This window comes from Carassius carassius, chromosome 1 (assembly GCF_963082965.1).
Source record: "Carassius carassius chromosome 1, fCarCar2.1, whole genome shotgun sequence".
Lineage (NCBI taxonomy): Eukaryota > Metazoa > Chordata > Actinopteri > Cypriniformes > Cyprinidae > Carassius > Carassius carassius.
Window position 1 is genome coordinate 27,087,010 of NC_081755.1, and position 20,763 is coordinate 27,107,772.

At 39.0% G+C, this 20,763-nt stretch overlaps 1 protein-coding gene across 1 annotated transcript; it reads right to left on the reverse strand.

The window, feature by feature from the left end:
* Nucleotides 1–365: 365 nt before the first annotated feature.
* tlk2 (tousled-like kinase 2) lies at nt 366–20,555 on the reverse strand. The gene is made up of 20 exons (XM_059553446.1): nt 20,473–20,555; nt 17,851–17,922; nt 14,460–14,526; nt 14,283–14,326; nt 14,063–14,161; nt 12,142–12,249; nt 11,954–12,046; nt 11,417–11,527; nt 11,109–11,245; nt 7,180–7,332; nt 7,027–7,093; nt 6,847–6,944; nt 6,631–6,712; nt 6,321–6,412; nt 5,708–5,797; nt 5,390–5,559; nt 5,154–5,289; nt 4,896–5,007; nt 4,295–4,402; nt 366–1,108 (listed from the first exon to the last, which is right to left on the reverse strand). The coding sequence occupies exons 1-20, from the start codon at nt 20,551–20,553 to the stop codon at nt 935–937; spliced, it is 2,094 nt and encodes a 697-aa protein (XP_059409429.1). The 5' UTR covers nt 20,554–20,555; the 3' UTR covers nt 366–934.
* Nucleotides 20,556–20,763: the final 208 nt, after the last annotated feature.

A 20,763-nucleotide genomic window follows, 5' to 3' on the forward strand; every position in this document is an offset into this window, starting at 1 on the left:
AGAAAGAAATCAAATAAAAACACTCAAGTCAAACAGCACCACCTACTGGTAGAGCTCAGCTTTGGTCATAGAATGGGGTGAAAGTGAACAGGACAAAACAGACAAACGTCTGGGCTAGACCTGTCCCTTCCATCTCTCACACAGTACAAACATCTGATTCCCAGGATAGAAGATCAGCTAACCTAGCGGTCCTGATGCGGATTTGGCCTCAGCAATTATTATGTGATCTGACAGCAGTTCAAAAAGGCGTTTAAACTAGGGTTAACTATTGTTGAAATGAACCCACTGACAGTATTGCTTCTAAAAGTTCATAGATGCGTTCCAGGGGCAAAAAACGATAGGAGAGAGAGAGAGAGACAGAGAGAGAGAGAAAGAGAGAAGATGGGGTGGGGCGGGCTCGTTGTGTCAGCAGGGAATGTCTCCCGATCTTTAGGAACATTGTACACTTAAATGCACATTAGTATGAGTGGGCTTGTCCCATCATTGGTGTTGCCATATAAGAAAAGTCAAGCTGACCTCATTATAAATGTGCGTTTATATATGTGTGTGTGTGTGTGTGTGTGTGTGTGTGTGCGCGCGCATGTGTTTGTGTGTTGTGGGGTGCAGGGCATATACCAGTCTCTTCCACCAGTCTGAGCAGTTCAGTCCTTCTCACAGCTCTGGCTCACTCGTGGGGTGCTTTTTTAGTCCCCTCCCATTCAAAAAAAATACAATAAAACGAAATAAATCAAGCCTCCAGATGCCTGGGAGTGGAAGAAGGGTGCAGGGGGATGCATTTGGTCTCCATCCCTCTCTTACCCTTTCTTCCTGCCTCCTTGCTCGACAGGTAAAGGGTTTGAGACCCCTTCCAGTGCACTGCAGAGAGGGACGGGGCAAAATGAGAATGCCCCGCACCCCCTGCTCCGGTCAAAACTAGCGAGGATGTGCCGGGGTCTCAATTGGAGGCGCTGCTGTTGGAGGAGCTGGAGGTGGAGGCGACGGCCATGCTGGAGTTACCGGTGGCAGCCACTGACTTGCGTATGTGCGGGAGGAGGTAGGGATCACTGGCCAGCTGGTGAACATCGATGCGATCCTCTTTACGGTACACCAAACATCTGCGAATGAAGGCCTGAAGAGGACAAGGAACTCATTAGAAAGCGTTCACTTTATGTTCCAGTAGCAGTTTAGGTGAAGGCAGGTTTGTGCGATTAATCTAAAAATCATACAGAACCTAGGTTTTATATTAAAGGAGATAAAAGGAGACATTATTGTTCCATGAGCAAATATTAGCCAATCTGACTCACTAAGCGAAAAGTCATTATTATGACAAGTCTCCTAGCAACACAAATCCACATTAATGACAGAATCTCACAAGCTTTCCTGTGCCACTAACGTGAGCACAGCAGGGTTGAGCAAGTTGCTTGTTAAAAGGTTAACATGGGACAAACAGAGCAACAGAACACAGGAAAACACGGAGTAAGTTTCTACAATTAGCAGAAATACAATTTGATATAATAGTTGAAATAATTGACCGATGTAACCACACAGTGCTGGGAGTTTTTTTTTAAATTAAACTATCCATGCATAGATGTCCACTATCATTCAAACGGTTGGGGCTAGCAAGGCTTTTTTAAAGAAGTCTCTTATGCACACCAAGGCTATGAATACACAAAAATACAATAAAAACAGTAGGCAAATACTGTGAAATAATATTATAAAATTTAAGTCACTGATTAAAATTGTATAAAAATATCATTTATTCCCATGAGGGCAAAGCTGAATTTTTTCAGCATCCATCTCTCCAGTCTTCAGTGTCACATGATCCTTCAGAAACCTTTCCAACATGCTGATTTGGCACTCAAGAAACATTTATCATCAATGATAAAAACAGCTGTGCGGTTTTACATTTTTGTGGAAACAGTGATACATATTTTTTCTCTTTGCTGAAAAATAGAAGAGCATTTATATGAAATATAATTTTTGTAACAAATGTCACATCTTAGGGCTGGGCGATATACAAAAAAAAAAGATATCTCGATATTGTCAATTTTTTTATGATATTCTATATATATCTCGATATGTTTGCATTTGCATTTAAATAATAAAAATAAAACATGATTTTCTTTTGCCCATTAAAAAAAACAAAAAAAAAACATTTAGATTAAACAGCTGATTTAAGCAGTTAAAAAATCTAGACCAAGAGATCACTTACTGCTTTTTATTAAATGAATACATGTAGGCCTATATGTAACTGAAGCAGTGCAAATTAAGTAACAGTTACAGAAAGTGCATTCTGTCAACTTTTTAGTGCATGCAATTCACAATTTAAACTATGCAACTGGGATAAGTATTTTATTTGAATTTTTTTAACAAGTTTTTAAGCTAAGAACACAAGTCTGTCAACTGTCTGTGGTTTTAAGAGAAGCTCTGTGGCATGAAACTATGTTCCTACTGACACTAAAAACCCTCTTAGATGGGGAGCTAGTTGCTGAAGCTCATAGCTATTTCTTATATATAAATATATATAAATGAATACCAAAGATTTTTGCATTCTCTCTGTCTATATTATGGAAACTGGTAAACATATCAGTGAAATTCCCCAATAGTAATTCCAAATGGCCATAGCCTATGTTTCTCTATTCAAACATCAGCGGTCGAGTAAGTGCATTTATTTTGCGATCACAAATGCAAACAATACAGTTGAGATCTCACGGCAGAAGACAGACCGGCTGAACGACACTTTCATTAGATCGCTCAATTCCAGCTTGTTAGTGTTTTCAGATTATCGTCAGCGGCTCTTCCGCAATGAGGAGTGAGCACATGCGCATGGTTGCCAGATTGCTTAAAATAAGCAAACACCGGGCAGAAAATGTATCCTTGTAACAGTGGAGCTCTGATTCTGAGATTTAAACTCTTGTGATCTGGCAACCGCTATCATTAAAGCTCTCGTAGTAGAGGGGCGTAGAGCAGTCAGCAGTTACAGGTTCCTTTTTTAGACATTCGGCGCGTTCTTTTGGGAAAGTATGCTTGAATTTGAAATATTCGATATTCCCGATATATTCAAATTGTACATCGTAGTCAAAATGATTCCGATATTATCGCTAATATTCGATATATCGCCCAGCCCTATCACAGCTTTTGATTAATTTAGTACATCCTCCAAGACTAAAAATATTAAATAATAAAATAAAACACACATATACATAATTATTACACACACACACACACACACACACACACACACACACACACACACTTTTTCTTTTACTACACACTTTTTTTTTTACTAACCCCAAACATCTGCCTGGTAGTGTAACTAAAATGTTACCATTACAATGAATAAATTGAATAAAATGTCCACTTAACTGTCACTCATGTTTTTGAATATAGACTTGAAAGTGCATGATACAAACCTAGATTTTTATAATTCATGACTGAAAATTTTTTTTAACATGATATTGATGCACCATTTACATGGTAATGCAATGTCTGATTTTAAAATGGGTTGTAAAAGGAAGAATTTAGAGATTTTAAGATTTCAGTTGATATATAATTTCTGATGATTTCTAAAACGTGATAGAGAAAAAGGCAACGAAGAAGTCTTTTTTTTAAACAAAGGTCAAAACTCAGGGTGCACTCTTGTCATATATTAATCTATTACTTTTCCTACATAATTTTTAAGAAAAAACATTGGTAAAATATATATTTGGGACTCTTAGACCTTTCCAACGATATATAATTTGTCAGGATTAGATTAGATTTAATTGTAATATAGTGAAGTAAATGTAGGCGTCCCGTATTCGGGACGGGGTGACAGTTAAGGGGTTAAAAAACTGGGGAGGATTTACAAATTACACCGTAAAAAATGTTTTTTTTTTTTTGTGTGATTTTTACAGTAAGTTACAGTAGGTTTCCATATTAAATACAGCAAATAACCGTAATTGCATTTAACGTTAAAATTACACTTTTTGGAAGTGAACAAGTCATTGTATAATTTACAGTGAAAAAAACATAAGCAGATACTCCCAGAATTCCCTGCATTCCCTGCAAAAAATTTGTGAATTTAAATCAAGCAAATGTTGCATGTTCACCGTAGCAAATGTTGCTACAGTGAAGTTGTGGCAACCATAGCTGTTGGTATTTTACTATCAATGTCAGATTTTTTTTATAGTGTATATAAATGTGGAAGAGAGAGAAAAAAATTATGAACCCAAAATGTTTTAAAGAGATTTACTCATGGGGCTATGTAAAAAAAAGCTAATGAGCTCTGGGATCTGACCATGAAAGAAAAACAGTGAACTGTCTGAAGAAGTACCTTAGCCTCAGGTGAGACTCCTGGTTTGGGAGGAAACTGCACCTCTGTGGCTTTGAGAATAGTGTTCTCCTGGAGGATGTCCTGCTGGGATTGATTATGACCGAACGGCTGTGTGGTGAAGAAAGAATAAAAAGATGAGAAGAGAAAGTACTAATACCTCAGCAGACAGTAGCTGGGTTTCCATCACCCTGCTTTTATGCACATTTTGAAGTATCGCATAAGAATCGAGTGATGGAAACTCTGAATTTCAAATAAAAATGCCTTAATTCGCAAAACGTTTTTACGCTCGCTTGCGGTGGTTTTGACTTGTGCGAAAAAGGGTTTTTGTGAATAATGGGAGATAGAAATGCATGTTGCGAATAAATTCCTCCAAGCACATCAAAATAAGTCATGTGACTTTGCGCTATAAGACAGTAAATCCTGACAAACCAGCTGACCGATCTTGTTCCACAGCACCTGTAGTGTTGTTATATGGTCTATTGGAAATGTTTTATGTGCGATATTCCAATTTTGTGCACAAGTTAAATGCTTTGGATGGAAACCCAGCTAGTGACAACACAGCCAGTGTTTGAAAATTTACGCGTGTATGTGTGTCTTTTACCTTCTTCCCATAGAGGCACTGGTAAAAGATGACCCCAACGGACCAAACGTCCACTTTGTTGGAGATCTTAGGTGGCTCTTTTCCAACCACAAAGCATTCTGGGGGAAGATACCTGGAGCACAACAAGGCAGACTTTCATACCATAAACTACACAACACTTCGGTAAAACAAGAGTCAGTTTTGTGTCGAGGGAGATTTCAGTTCATTTGATCAAATTCAAGAGATGTACAAATCCTGTAACAGTAACAGACCCCTCACCAGTACGTCCCCGCCCCCTGTGATGTCAGCTCCATGCCGTCCACCCCGTAGTTGTCGTCGTCCATGATCTTGGACAGCCCAAAGTCTGTGATTTTTATTTCTCCACATGCTGTGCCATTCACCAGCAGGATGTTGCCTAGACAAACACAAGAATCAGTGTTCAATGGTCCCGTCTTGCACCCAATTCTAATGCTTGGCCCGGTACAGAAGAGTTGAGAGCTCTGTGCATGTCACACCTGGTTTGAGGTCGTAATGGATGATTGGCGGGCGGATCTCATTTAAGTACTTGAGAGCATTGACGACCTGCATTATGATAGATCGGGCCTCTTTCTCTGACATCAGCTTGTGCTGCTTCAGATAGAAATCCAGATCGTTCCCCTCACAGTACTCCAGAACAGTGCAGAATCTAGAAACAATCCCACAGAAAACGTCATGGAAAACAAAACTGCATCAAACAATGATGTTGATTGCAAAACTTTACAATTAAAAAGACTAAAGGCTTGAAATAGGCTTAAAATCAGAGACAATCATTTGTAAAGAGCAAGTTTACTCACGAGTCGGTGTCCAGGGAGAAGTAGTCGTACAGTTTGACTATTCTAGGATGGTCCAGCTCTTTATGGATCCTATATTCTCGACAGGCATGCCTAGAAAACATTTCACGAACAACGATCTTCATTTGACAAACGGTCCAATATATAGCATAGAATAAGCTTTGCATTGACAATCATGTCTAGTAACTTTCATCTATAGTCGAAGCCAAAAATCAGAGGCCTCGTGTATAAAGGATGTGGGTTTATAACAGCAAAAACCAAAGGCATACACCAACTGAAAAGCATGCCTACAAACCTTTTGCATGCATATATACCAGAAATTAATTGAAAAAACACTGTTTATTGAAATTTAGATGTGCAAATAAGCAAGTGCTCCATTACAAATACATAATGTATACATTTTATAAACTGTTCATAGGAATATTTTGAAAACTGATGTACGTTTACAATAAATCTGATTCTAAGCTCATCTTTATGAATGAAGGCCCCAATTTCCACAGGCTGGTTCAGGAAGAATAATGCATTTTGGTTAAACAAGCACACTTGGCACCTAATGTTGAATTGAAATTTGCATCAGCCTTTAAGAAACAAGGCCGGAAAAGGTGTTTGTGCTCACTTGTGATAGTTCTCTTTCTTCTCATCTCTCCAGCTCTTATTAAGCTGGTGAATCTTCACAGCCACGTACCTCTGCTCCGTCAAATCAAAGGCCTGGAGAACCAGAAGAGATCAGAATTAAACTAACCACATGCCAGAATGGTTGACTAGTCGATTAGTGAAGAGGACTTTCGATTTTCATTTTATTTCACTTGCGCCAGTGTTTTTTACAGGTCTTCCAGTCAACCCACAGGCTACTTGATTATGAAAATATGTAGATTTGTACTTCCCAAAATGAAAACATACACTCTTCCCAATCACAGATCTGTTACCTTGTAGACCTCGCTGAAGCCTCCTCTGCCCAGCAGATGCAAGAGCAGGTAGCGGTCATTTAGCGTGGGATGATCTTTAAACCTGACAATCGGAGAGACATTCGAACAATTTAAATCCACCACAGATATTTTTAAACTCTGAAAAACTTAAAAAATAAACTCTGTACTGAAACCAAAAATGGCACAAGTGTGGAAATAAACGTTGAAAGTGCATACTGGGAGTTATCTTCATTATGGATTCTTTTGAGCTCTCGGATGTGAAGATTACGCACACGCTCCAACCGTTCCAGCTCCACTTGAATCTCTGCTTCCTCCTGCCGCACAGAACACCAAAATATTAAGAGCCGTTTCCATAAAAACACACATTCAACCCCACGAATGTGATGATATGTATACCTTCTTCAGGTGTCCGAGTCTCAGTTTGAAGATTTCTTCTTGCTCATGGTATTCTGCTAAAGATAACCTGTGCGGAAGCAAACAAATTAGGACAAAATCGAATTAAGTTGAATTCCTAAACTACTCAAAGCCTGTTCTGACAGAAGAACTTACATCTCGTTCTCGGAACCGTTGCTCTTGCTCTTTCGTTTGTTGGGTTCTAGGTTGAGAGGAGGAGTCTGACTGGCGCTGGGCGGTTTCTTCTTCAGCAGCAGTTTCCTCTGTCTTTCTATGTCCTCTCTCTGCCCATTGACTCGCTCTTGTTGTCTATACAAAGATAAAGGCAATTTAATTTTAGAACCCGTTTCCTAATTTTATTTCCGTATTGTTTCAAATTACTGTCATTCAAAAAGTTCTACACATTCTCTGTGCTTTTTTATGAAATACTTTAAAATATTTTCATATACCAATAAAGGAATTCAAAGGTACAGCACGCACATCCAAAACAATAAAACTGGGTGATGGGCAGACAAGTAGTTGCAAAGGTAAACAATGAGTCCGCACACCAGAAAATGCTCCTTAGCAATTTTAATGATTGCTCACCACGTGTATTGTTTCGGGCCCAAGCCCTTCATCAGACATGTACCAATAAAGGCCCATTCACACAAAGTTAAATGCCTGGTAAATTGAACATTTCAATTGGAATGAATGGCTGTTAATGTGTCAGTGCAGACAGACACAAACATTGGCATGTTCTAAATGCCACAGATTTTTGTTTTATTTTTTAAATGGAGAGTTGTTCTAATCTCTTTTCCATCGCACTGGCCTACTAATAAAATTCATGCTTTTGTTCATGCCCAGAGCTGCCACTGCTGTTACATAAAACTATGAGTTGGTGCTCCTACTAAACAGAGTATTTTTCGAAGTGAAAGAAAATAGCAGGACACGACAAATCCCCAACAGCAAACTGATGCCTCTGTCCATTTATGACATACTGACAAAAAGTTCAATAGAGGTGGACGATATGGAAAAAAAATGAGATTTTTTTTTAGAAAATACAGTAGGTGTATTTAGCAGGGGCATTCAAGAAATTGAATGAACAAATATAAAAATAAAACACTATATAGATTGATTCCTAAAGCAACTGTATTAGATTTCTGTATTTATGAGCAGTGAGTGATTTTTCTCTTTGTGTTTTGTTGTTTTATTAACGTTAATGGAATAGTTCACCCAGCTGTCAGCTGTCTGTCAATCCTGTCATAGTGTTTTATTTTTATACCACCATTTACTCACTCAAATTTTGTTTTAAACCTGAATGAGATTCTTTCTTCCTTTGAACATAAATGCTATTTTGAGGAATGTTGAAAACCAAACAGTTGCTGGTCCACAGTGACATACATAGTATTTTTTGCTACTATCAAATTCAATGTGGACCAGCAACTTTTTTTTGTTACCCACATTCTTCAAAATATCTTCCTTTGTGTTCAGCACATGAAAGAAACTAATACAGGTTTGGGACAACGTGACTGAGTAAATAATGACAAAAATGAAATTTTAGGGTGATCTATCCCTTTAATGACAGTGGGCTGCATGTTTAATAGGCCTACTGTCTCTTTAATACCTGCACGCATCTAATATACAGGCACATATATGTTTTTCTCTCAACGGTTTACCTTCATTTTAGACATAACCAACTGAGTTTACATGTAAACCTTGTGTGTTTGGACAGTATTAGCGCAAACGATGACTCAGATCAATAATCAGACAAAAGCACAGGTCAGACCAGCGTGCAAATTAAACATTTAAAAATACATGCAAATAATGAGAGAGGACCTCTACAATGCTGTGAATGCGTTGTACAGTATATATGACGGAGTAGGCGGTAAACCGGTTCATACCGAAAACCGGTGTATATTTTCGTTACGATGTTATTTTTGAATATATACCGCCATACCGGTGTATTTAATTACTCAACGTTCTGAACGAACGTTATGCTGCGCGGCCGTGCGACACCGTTTCAGACGGACCCCTTACAATGTTGCACTTCTAAGCAGCGACTGCGAGGTGTGCTGAGGGTAAACACAGCAGTGCTCTGGTGTTACGTTATAACGCCTGTTTCACACAGTCGTATTAACGGATTCCAGCTGCACGAGGTGTCAAGGAGCGGTGCTCTGCAGCAGTGCAGCAATTGTTAACGTACTGAGTCTATTTTTGCTGTGCTGCAGGCGCTGAATTAAAGTGAAAGCGCACTGTTCGCGGGAAAAATTAACATGGATTGACATGGAAACGCAGTCACATGGGTTTTTGGCTAGGTTTAAAACAAGAAAGGGAGCACTTTTAGATAAACAAGGAAACCAATATATATGTTCACTTTTATGGAAGCAGAAAAAGACCGTAGGATTGCTTGTGATAAAGGATTTAAATGCAAAATGCACGAGACCGTTTCTGTCTGTGGTGTTTTAATTTTAAATATTTTAACAAGAAAAGTAGGCTAATTGTTTTATTGTATTATTGTGTTTAAATGTTTTGCCGCTTGCTTGAGCAGCTTATTATACAAACCTAGAAGTAAAATGCATGAATAATGCGTTGTTTATATTTATTGAGTTTAAACTAATGTCTACATGAAAGGTTGTTACGGTTCTGTGATAAAAGACTTACAATGCTGAAAAATATATATAAAATATATATCTATATATTTTTTTTAAATGATAAGAAATCAAAATGAACAAATGTTGTGTTTGTGGACTAAACAGACGTGGATCAGTAGCGGACTGCAAACAAGTCCTGTGTGAAAGCACTGAGTCCGTGCTGGGGACTGCATATCACTGCAGGCAGATTATGTGTGAAACAGGCGTTACAGCCAAAAAGAGGAGCTTGGTCTGTTGTTTGGAGGTTTTTTGGTTTCCAAAAATCCGACGGTCGACCAAGCATCCATTTTATGCAAGTGCTGTCGGGCTAAAATTGTCGCCAAAGGCGGCAACACGAGCAGTTTGCTCCAGCACCTTGGCCGCAAGCACGCCTTGGAATATCAACCAGCAGAAAATGCCTTGTACACCTGATTATGCATGAAAAAAACCCGTCATAAACCAGAAAACCGGTATAATTTTGAAAAAAAAACGGTATATACATTTTTGGTCAAACCGCCCAGCACTATGACAGAGGCTCCAGAACTGCAGCTGATAGAATGTGCACGGTAGCACGACACTAAGATATTTCTTCAAAAGCAGATCGTGCTTTTTTTATTGTCATTTTTATTGTCCACGATCAAAAATCATCATATTGCACACCCTTAAGTTCAGATGATTTTCAATGGTCGCTTTGTTGTGACTTTCGCTGTCGCATCTGGTGTAGACACGGTGTCACCGTTTCTTTGATTCTAATAATAATCACATATTTCTGTTACTGAATGCAACCTTTATCTGTCTATTTTACTGAATGCAACCTTTATCTGTCTTTATTTTTTTCCGGACTTGCCGGTGGACTAGACATACTTATTAGATAATCATGTAGAGTTAAACACTGACAGTACTTGAGATAGCCCTGAGGTCATTTGCTCAATCCAATCGACTATTTGCCAGCAAGTAGGTTTAGGTAGTCTATAGTTTGCCTCAAGTGTGGTATTTTGGTTTAAGTGGAGTGCTTTCATCTTCCTCTGTAACAAAACACCACTTGACCTGGTTTTAAAAGAACAGTGTTTACCAAGTTGTTTGTTAGCACTTTATCGCCATGTCAGCTTACACTGCTATTCTCACAGTGAAGAACAAGTCCAAATACAACAAAAAGGTACCTTTGTAAGACCAATTTTCCATAAAAACTATAAAAGTGACAGAATAAATCTTGTGTATACCAAGTTCACGTTAGAAGGATCTGAAGGTCTGAGCACATGTGTGCACCCAGCAAGATCCTGAAAGCAGCACATTCATTCATCATCAGACCTGAACACAGTCTTGAATGAGTCTTTTATGGCTAGCTCTCCACAAGCACATGTGTGGAGTGAAACTGGTCATATTCTGTCAGCGCGTGTTAAGTGTGTGTGTGTGTGTGTGTGCGACATCTGACTAGGCTCTGAAGTTTGACAGGGTGTGGATGTGCTTCTCACGTACTTGACTAGATTCTGGAAGGCGTATCCATCTGTCCACTGCTCGGTGAATGAGGCTCCGTGCCGTACAGTGGTGAAATGGCCCAGACGAAGCCGGTCCTGCATGCTCTTTTCTCTGCATGCAATCTTCTCCTGCTTGGACTGAAAACATTCCCACAGTTCAGCAATTATAGAAAATGATACAATGCACATGCAATACACTGTTCAAACTAGATAAAAACTACACATCCATCATCATTATAAAAACAAAACGTACATGCACACCATCACACATGTACCACTGCATATACAGTACTCTGAACATACATTTACCTTTTCAATAAGCAGTTTCTTACTCATGGTCACACATTTATTGAGTCGTTCTTTACATCGTTCCAGCATCTTCTGTTGCTCATCGATCTGTCTGCGCAGGTCACAGTTTACCTGCAGCACACAAAAACACAGATATAAACACTGTATCCTCAGCAGTAAAACACATAAAACATCTGATAAGTGAAAGTCACAACTCTGGGAATCAAATAATAGGGGTCATTCATTTTTCTTATGTTTATGAAAGAAGTCTCCAGTCTTCAGCATCACATGATCCTTCAGAAATCTTTCTAATATGCTGATTTGGCACTCACGAAGCAGGTCTGATTATTATAAATAAATACTGAAAACAGCTGTGCTGCATTATATTTTATGGAAACAGTGATACATTTTTTTCTGGATGCTTTATTAAATAGAAAGTTCAAAAGAATTGTGTTTACTTGAACTTTTGATCAGAAGTGCAAATATCACTGGCTCCATTCTCAAAAAGGGTTTGCAAAATCTCAAGATTTTAATATTGATGGTGCGTGTGAGGCGTACCCTAAGCAGGTCGTCAATACGTCCTTCTTTCTTCTCCAGATCCGAGCTCTTACTGCTCTCCAGCGCTGCTAACTTCTCCATTGTCAAGTCAGACTGAGAAGGAGCAAATGAAAGTGGAGGTCAAAGCGAGCATCTGAAAGAGTCTGCAAAGGTGCGAGACTGCGAGTGTGTTTTTTGTAGTGTGTTACCTGTGTGGCTCGGTGCTGATTGGGTGTAGAAACTGGCTTGTGGGAACAGGAGGAGTGGGAGTGGTCTGCGTTTACTGAGCTAATGGAGGAGGGGCTTCCTTGCTGCACCTGTCAATCAAAACCAAACACAGATTTCCATCAACACAAAATGCAACCAAAAAGGTCACCGTTAATAAGAGCGCCACTCTGCACTTCTGCACTGCTACTCTATAATCATGTTTTATTATAACAATAATTACTGCTACTGCGACAGTCAATGAACTCAAATATAATTATAACTCCTATGACTATAATGCTTGTACTGAACTGCTTCTACACAACTACAGCAATCACTTGTCATCCAAGCATCAGCTACAGCAGTATACAATTTGCAATGTGCACTACATGTAATCCTCACCTCTGATCATCCCTATCATTTAAATTTTTTTTTATTATCTTTAGTGTTTATTGCTGTGGAACATCATTCACAATGCTGTTTTTACTGCCCAAATGCGAGTTGTGTATAGACGATTAACCTAGATCAGACGAGTTTGGAACAACATGATGGTGAGTATGTGACAATTCTCATATTTGGGTGAAAGATACCTTTATAGAGCCCGACTGATATGTTTTTTTTGGGGGCCGATACCAATATTTGCGAGTAAAAAAAAAAAAGAAAAAGGCTGATACCGATATATAGGCTGATATTCTTTGTGTATATTATAGTACAGTACCAGTCAAAAGTTTGGACACTTTACCATTTGCGTGTCCAAACATTTGACTGGTACTATATATAGAATACAATATATAAAAAAAACAGAATACATATACAAACACATTTTTTGCAATGATCACTCAAACGTGGTGATCAAACACTTGACGTGACCGAGATATGTGATGGAGGCAGGGCATTTAACAATAAACTTTATTTTCTAAAATGAGTCTGACATCAGTGCACTGAATAGTAAAGTTGAAGTTTATTCAACTTTAATTAAATTCCATTCAACTTTATTCCATTGAAGTTTATTTCACTTAGGAACATTCAGTCACGGATTTGCGCTCATTTGTTTTCACACACAGACGAAACTTACTAGAGAAGTGTGAAGTGTGACATAATATACCTCTGTAAATAAATACAATATAAATTCATGTCTCGCGCACTTTGATGCCCTTTGAATGTAATGTGTGCTTTCCCTTGGAACTGGAATCATGGCAGAATTTCATGTGAAGTCCACTTCGCAGAGCACTTACGGTCGAATAAGACAACACTTGAATGCTGCTGCCTGAACAAGAGACCTCCTTAATGAAGTGAAAGTGTTGTCTTGTGTCACTATCTCGCGAAAATGCCCGTGGATCTCCACCAAATTCAGGGGATCCCTTCAGCTCGAGGACCCAACTTTAACACCACCCTTCGCGCATCAGTAGCTCTCCGGGATTGCTAGATCAGTCGGTGCCCAACCATGAATCTGAACACCCGGAAATCCCAAACCCTGGGGGCTATCGACATGGTGGTGATCTCATTCGAAAGAAGGCCTATAAACGTACACTCCATTCACATTCAAGAGGGTTCCTCGAGCTGAAGGGATCCCCCGAATTTAATGCTTATTCACGCTATTATGGAGATATGGCCATTCAAAGTTTCAATGGTTTTCAATGGACTTAAGCTCTAAAGCGTTTCATCCAGGTCACCATTAGCAAACAATGGAGCGAACTCTGCTGGACAAGCTAATTTAACCATTTGAAGAATTTTTTCTGCATTGTATGTTCTGTAAATAAAAAAAATTAAAATCATAATCGCCATATTTACAGATACTGATATATCAGCGACAGGCTCATATCGGCCGATAATATCTGCAAAACGATATATCGTCGGGCTTTATCCCTTTAATAGTTATAATCAACAAGAGGTAAGGAGAGATTTGGCAGTAAGAAAGAGACTCACAGCAGCAGGAGGGTTTGAGAGAGAGTGCTGTGGAGAGGACCGTGCCACTGGAGGAATGCCACGAGCTGGGCTGGTACCAGTACCACTACCCCCTGCAAACTTCACGCAAACAAATGACTTAGAAGTTAAATCAGAAAGAATGCGCATGAAAACTAAATTCAACCCAGAATGGGGATCAAATGGATACTAATAACAGAATGAATGAACTACATGCACCTACCTCAAAATAATCACTAATTTTATGTCCTCTCCCTCCTCCTTTGCCTAGGATTTAAAAGAAAAAAAATATCAGAGCCATAGACATTATGTGAAACAACACTCTAAAAGATGTAGCATACACCTGCTGAGAACCAGTGCAGTCAACATCATTCACAACACAGCGTGAACTCAAACTCACCCTGGTTGTCAAAAGGGTCTCCTTTCCTTTTACGTGTTCTCTGGTCATTAGATTTCTTCTCTGGGGTCTGAGGAGGAAGAGAGAGGGAGGGATAGAAAGAGAAAGTGAGAGAGTGAGAGTTTGTAAGCTGCCATGCAAATGCAAGAATCCATGACATCACCTCATTCCACAACCCCATTCATTCCAGAAGTTTCCATTGAAATGTTAGAGGCTATGAGCTCATACAACCTGAAAGACTGGACAACAGCATCCAAAGACTGCAGAGACACAAACAACTCTGCATGTCTGCCTGTTTTAAACAAACTGCACCTGATTTAGTTTGCGATGTCTGGAAATGCTGTTTTTGAACTACATGGTTCTTCATATTCTTTTTTTATTTCATCAGGTCTGACAATATCTATACTGTTTTAATAATCTAATTCTATGAGAATTAGGGTGGCCATATGTGCCATTTATACGGGACTCGCCCTGAACAGGATTTTTATATTGCCTAAAACATCCAAAGTAGTTCAACCAATAACATGCAGGTATGCAATCATTGTCTGACACCAAAGTACTGCGAGAGCGATTGGAAAGCATAAGGAGCTGTCTGCTCTCTATGGCTCTCGTAAAGGACTTTAATAGTCCTTTACGATTGTTGCTTGTCAAACTGTACGAACATGACCATGTCACACTGTGGGATTTCAGTTGTCATTAAATGTCAGACTGTACAACAGTCAAGACATGTTAAAGATTGGTGCGTGCCAGAAAACTTGTCCGGAGGTCTACATTATCAACCCATACACGTTCAGTGACTGTGAGCTGCATTACACGTGGGGCTGAAATGCTTGCTGTCATGAAAAGTATATGAATGCAGAGTTTATAGCAGTTAGAAGAAATCTCGACCATTAATTCTGATCATGACTTGTCTTGACGAATGAAGACATTCATCGTAGGAGAAGTCACACTGCAAGACTGCACCAATCTTCTGACACTTCCAGATATTATTTGGAGGTCAAATTTGATCGCAATGGCCATTAATCAGCGGTTGGTGAACATGTCAGACTAATGATCAAAGACTACAGATTTTACCCAAGGATTTTCAAAATTTGTCTCAGGTGACCAAATCATGGCCAGAATCGTACCGTGTGATCTGGGCTTTAAAGAGCGGGAACAGACATCATAACTGCAGCATGCGGTTAGTATGAACAGAATGTAATCAACTACTGATGTGGACATTATTAAAGTTAAAGTACAACCCGAATTCCAGAAAAGTTGGGACGTTTTTTAAATTTTAATAAAATGAAAACTAAAGGAATTTCAAATCACATGAGCCAATATTTTATTCACAATAGAACATAGATAACATAGCAAATGTTTAAACTGAGAAATGTTACACTTTTATCCACTTAATTAGCTCATTTAAAATTTAATGCCTGCTACAGGTCTCAAAAAAGTTGGCACGGGGGCAACAAATGGCTAAAAAAACAAGCAGTTTTGAAAAGATTCAGCTGGGAGAACATCTAGTGATTAATTAAGTTAATTGATATCAGGTCTGTAACATGATTAGCTATAAAAGCTTTGTCTTAGAGAAGCAGAGTCTCTCAGAAGTAAAGATGGGCAGAGGCTCTCCAATCTGTGAAAGACTGCGTAAAAAAATTGTGGAAAACTTTAAAAACAATGTTCCTCAACGTCAAATTGCAAAGGCTTTGCAAATCTCATCATCTACAGTGCATAACATCATCAAAAGATTCAGAGAAACTGGAGAAATCTCTGTGCATAAGGGACAAGGCCGGAGACCTTTATTGGATGCCCGTGGTCTTCGGGCTCTCAGACGACACTGCATCACTCATCGGCATGATTGTGTCAATGACATTACTAAATGGGCCCAGGAATACTTTCAGAAACCACTGTCGGTAAACACAATCTGCCGTGCCATCAGCAGATGCCAACTAAAGGTCTATCATGCAAAAAGGAAGCCATATGTGAACATGGTCCAGAAGCGCCGTCGTGTCCTGTGGGCCAAGGCTCATTTAAAATGGACTATTTCAAAGTGGAATAGTGTTTTATGGTCAGACGAGTCCAAATTTGACATTCTTGTTGGAAATCACGGACGCCGTGTCCTCCGGGCTAAAGAGGAGGGAGACCTTCCAGCATGTTATCAGCGTTCAGTTCAAAAGCCAGCATCTCTGATGGTATGGGGGTGCATAAGTGCATACGGTATGGGCAGCTTGCATGTTTTGGAAGGCTCTGTGAATGCTGAAAGGTATATAAAGGTTTTAGAGCAACATATGCTTCCCTCCAAACAACGTCTATTTCAGGGAAGGCCTTGTTTATTTCAGTAGGACAATGCAAAACCACATACTGCAGCTATAACAACAGCATGGCTTCGTCGTAGAAGAGTCCGGGTGCTAACCTGGCCTGCCTGCAGTCCAGATCTTTCACCTATAGAGAACATTTGGCGCATCATTAAACGAAAAATACGTCAAAGACGACCACGAACTCTTCAGCAGCTGGAAATCTATATAAGGCAAGAATGGGACCAAATTCCAACAGCAAAACTCCAGCAACTCATAGCCTCAATGCCCAGACGTCTTCAAACTGTTTTGAAAAGAAAAGGAGATGCTACACCATGGTAAACATGCCCCGTCCCAACTATTTTGAGACCTGTAGCAGAAATCAAAATTGAAATGAGCTCATTTTGTGCATAAAATTGTAAACTTTCTCAGTTTAAACATTTGCTATGTTATCTATGTTCTATTGTGAATAAAATATTGGCTCATGTGATTTGAAAGTCTTTTAGTTTTCATTTTATTCAAATTTAAAAAACGTCCCAACTTTTCCGGAATTCGGGTTGTATAATAGATAGGGCCTATATTGTTACAGGAGTAAAGAAGCCTTTGGTTTTGCTTACTGACATTACATGCTACCACTCTAAAGTGGACAATAATCAATGCATTACTTTATGTTCAAAATACAGTCATCTATAAATAGGAAAAACGTAAACGCTGTGGTTCTTTCTGTTTGACCATCATGTTTCTTGACCATTGGCAGACAGGGTCATTCTTTCTGAAATTTCATATGTTGACACTATCGGGCCAGAAATTACAAATGTAACCTCTGTCTGACAGCAACACAAGTAAACAATTACAGAAGTGCATTTCACTGATTAACACCATCCAGATGTCAAATATTTAAGAAAGGAGCAACTAAATCCAGAAGTGAAGGGAAAAAACTAAATTCAAGCCTTTCCAACCAGACACCCTGGGTGATATCATTGGGTGAAATAAATAAAACACGGCGCCAACTACAACATTAGAACATCGAGCTGGACCTCCCTGACTGTCAACATGAAACACATCAGCATCGCCTACTCGAGACAGAAACAGATACTTTAGTGATGTGAACTAACCTCCAGCTCTTTGTCACTGAGGGAACCCACGCTACATAAGCTCTGGTTAGACGACTCGTTGGGTCCAGAACCCTGCAGAGAGGAAGACAACAGATAACAAGATTTGCATTTCCTGAAGGACAGATCAGTGCTAGAAGTCTTCAGTTCTGTGAAAATAAAACTGAGGTGCATTAAAGCCATTTTGTTGTTGTTATTACAGTTTTTGTGTATGAAGCAGTAAATAGATAAATAATACGCAATAAACATGCCATGCATCATGAACTATTAACTTTTATTAATTTAACTTTTTTTAAGTAAGTTTCGATATCCAAATAAATCTGTTAACTTTGGAAATCACCTTGGAAATAACCTTTTATTGTTTAATTGCCATTTAAAGCCATTGCTTTAAGCTAATGGATTTTCCCCTACAATCAGCACGAAAAAGTGTTCACAGATTGCAACTTTCCCCAATCAATGTGATGTCTGTCAGTCTCTCGTTCCGATTTCAAACCCTAATTCTGCCTCTAATTCTCTCTCCTCTTTGCATGTTGAACTAGAGGTGAATTAATTCTCTAAAACTGAAAAGGGTTTCATGGTTCGGGTGAAGAAATTAACAAAAAACACAAACAAATGTAGCTCTAGTTCTGTGAGGAAAGGTTGCATGTGTGCGCAGAACAGTTTCTGAATCATTATCTCAGTTTTATATGCATGCTATTAATGAGCCTTTGGTAACTCAAATACGCTTGTGTAAAAAGCCTTCCTGCTCTAAGCTAAACATGCAATGAGAGAAAGAGTGACAGATGTCGGTCATTCTGGTCAGGTCAGGCTAAAACCCTCCACAATCCAATAACACAGCGATAAACTCCCTCATGCTGCTCACCTAGTACCTACTGTACTGACGGTTCTTTCAATCAATTCAGTGGTTACAATTACTCAGACCAAACCAAACAGATGCAGAGTAGATGGTCCTTCTAAAAACATCCCATGTTGCCCAGACACTGGAGTGGACTCTCTTAGCCCTGGCAGTGACCAATGAACATCATCTAACACTGAAAAACGGACAAATCACTGTCCTTGTGCTCAGAACTGATCCAAAATGTTCCCTCAAAGACACATACTGCAACTGCACATATATACCTAGGGTCTTTCTGGAGTATTTCCAACACTTTAATAACTTATCCAATAGGAAAACGGAGTCACAAATGTTCATCACACAGACGTCTATTCGATGTGAGTCTTTGGAAATTGTTTTTATAAATGTTTATGATTTAGTAGATGTAAAACAGCGTTTTTCTTTAATGCTTTCTTTCACACAATAGATGCTTTTCATACTAGTGATGCACTGAAAATTTGCCAACAGAAAATATTTGTTCTAGATAATTTTGGTTTCAAGACGAAACTGACTAAAACAGAAGTAGGTAAGTATACATGCACCAATTTTTGTCAATTCGAATAAATCCATTTCAGATTTTGAAAGCTGTTTATATAAACCATGAACTCTGCAATCCAAATCACATTTATTTACAGGTGCATTTACGTTACATAGTATTATATTTTGAAGAAACCTTCAGTCACGTCCTTCACTACGAGAGAAAGTCTCTGCTATAACGTCACTATTGCTACTTGAGTAGAATTATCATTTTCACCTTGATTAAATGCCTAAACATGAAGGTTAACAAATGTCAAGTTTTTTTAAGCAAACATTCAGACTCCTCCACGGACCAGTTCATCAGATGTTAATAAACATGCATATTTGTACAGTGAGAAGTAAAAAGTAGTATGTAAACAAAGATTATTTCAGGTCTACACCACCCATTTCAATCAAATCATAACTCCATTCGGATCAATCTCAACCACACTGATTGAGCTTTTTACATGAAGGATTTTCAATGTGACTGAGCCATCAATCCGATTACTAACACATTGTTTGGGTGCATGGGAATGCAGCTAATGACATTTATCAGCGTTTCTAAAATTGCATGTATCTATATTTCCTACACACAATGTGGATAAGCTACGACAGGTAAACTGGTCAGCTGTGTGGATGCACTTTACAGTGACCAAAAATGGTGTACTTCTTTTGAATGAATTACCAAGAGGCGGCTTGTTGCCAAAGAACCGGTTTGCTTTTTTTGTAGTCATTAATTTATCGGCTAAGAAAAGCACACCCAATTGAATAGCCAACCCAATTATTCAACATAAATATAACTACCGAAACGTTATTTATGGTTTCGTTTCGTTTTTTGGATACATGATCAATTTAATTCCGTTTGCAACCTTTCCATGAAAAACGTTTTTCGTTGCATCTTTATATGAAACACTACCTTAACCCTGCAGCAAAATCTCCTCTTTTTTTGTCCTTCTTAGACTACTTGTAGTGACAAGCATGAGCTTTTGTGGAAAATGACACAAACAACAGGTTGATTCAGACAACTGGGCAAAAGCAGGAGGAAAAAATGAATTTAACATGTAACTTAATGCATGAAAGCAGACCGGTCCAGGGCCTAGACAAACACACGAATGAGTGAAGATGACATACCAATGGAAAAGGTCTAATGCGAGAATATATGTGCAGGAATGACTGATTATCATAAACAAACAAAAACGAGGGGTAGAAATATATCAGGTTGAGACCAGACAGACCTTGGCAACTCCGACTCCTGTGAACCGGGCCTCCAGAAGCTCCTGCCTGCGAGGATCCAAGCTGTGCAATTCCTCCATCATGGCTGTGAGAGAGAGGAAACTTGAGTGAGCATGACATTATGTAGCCATAGTGATGCTGACAGATTTGCTGACACAGTTATGTGCTACCATGTTGAGTCATGTGTCCCCAATACATGTTTTCCAGAGCATTCTAAGATTCATGACTCAGCCTCCCTTCCACCTCTTATCCATTCACTTAGTCATTAACTCGCTCCCACCTGAAGCCATATC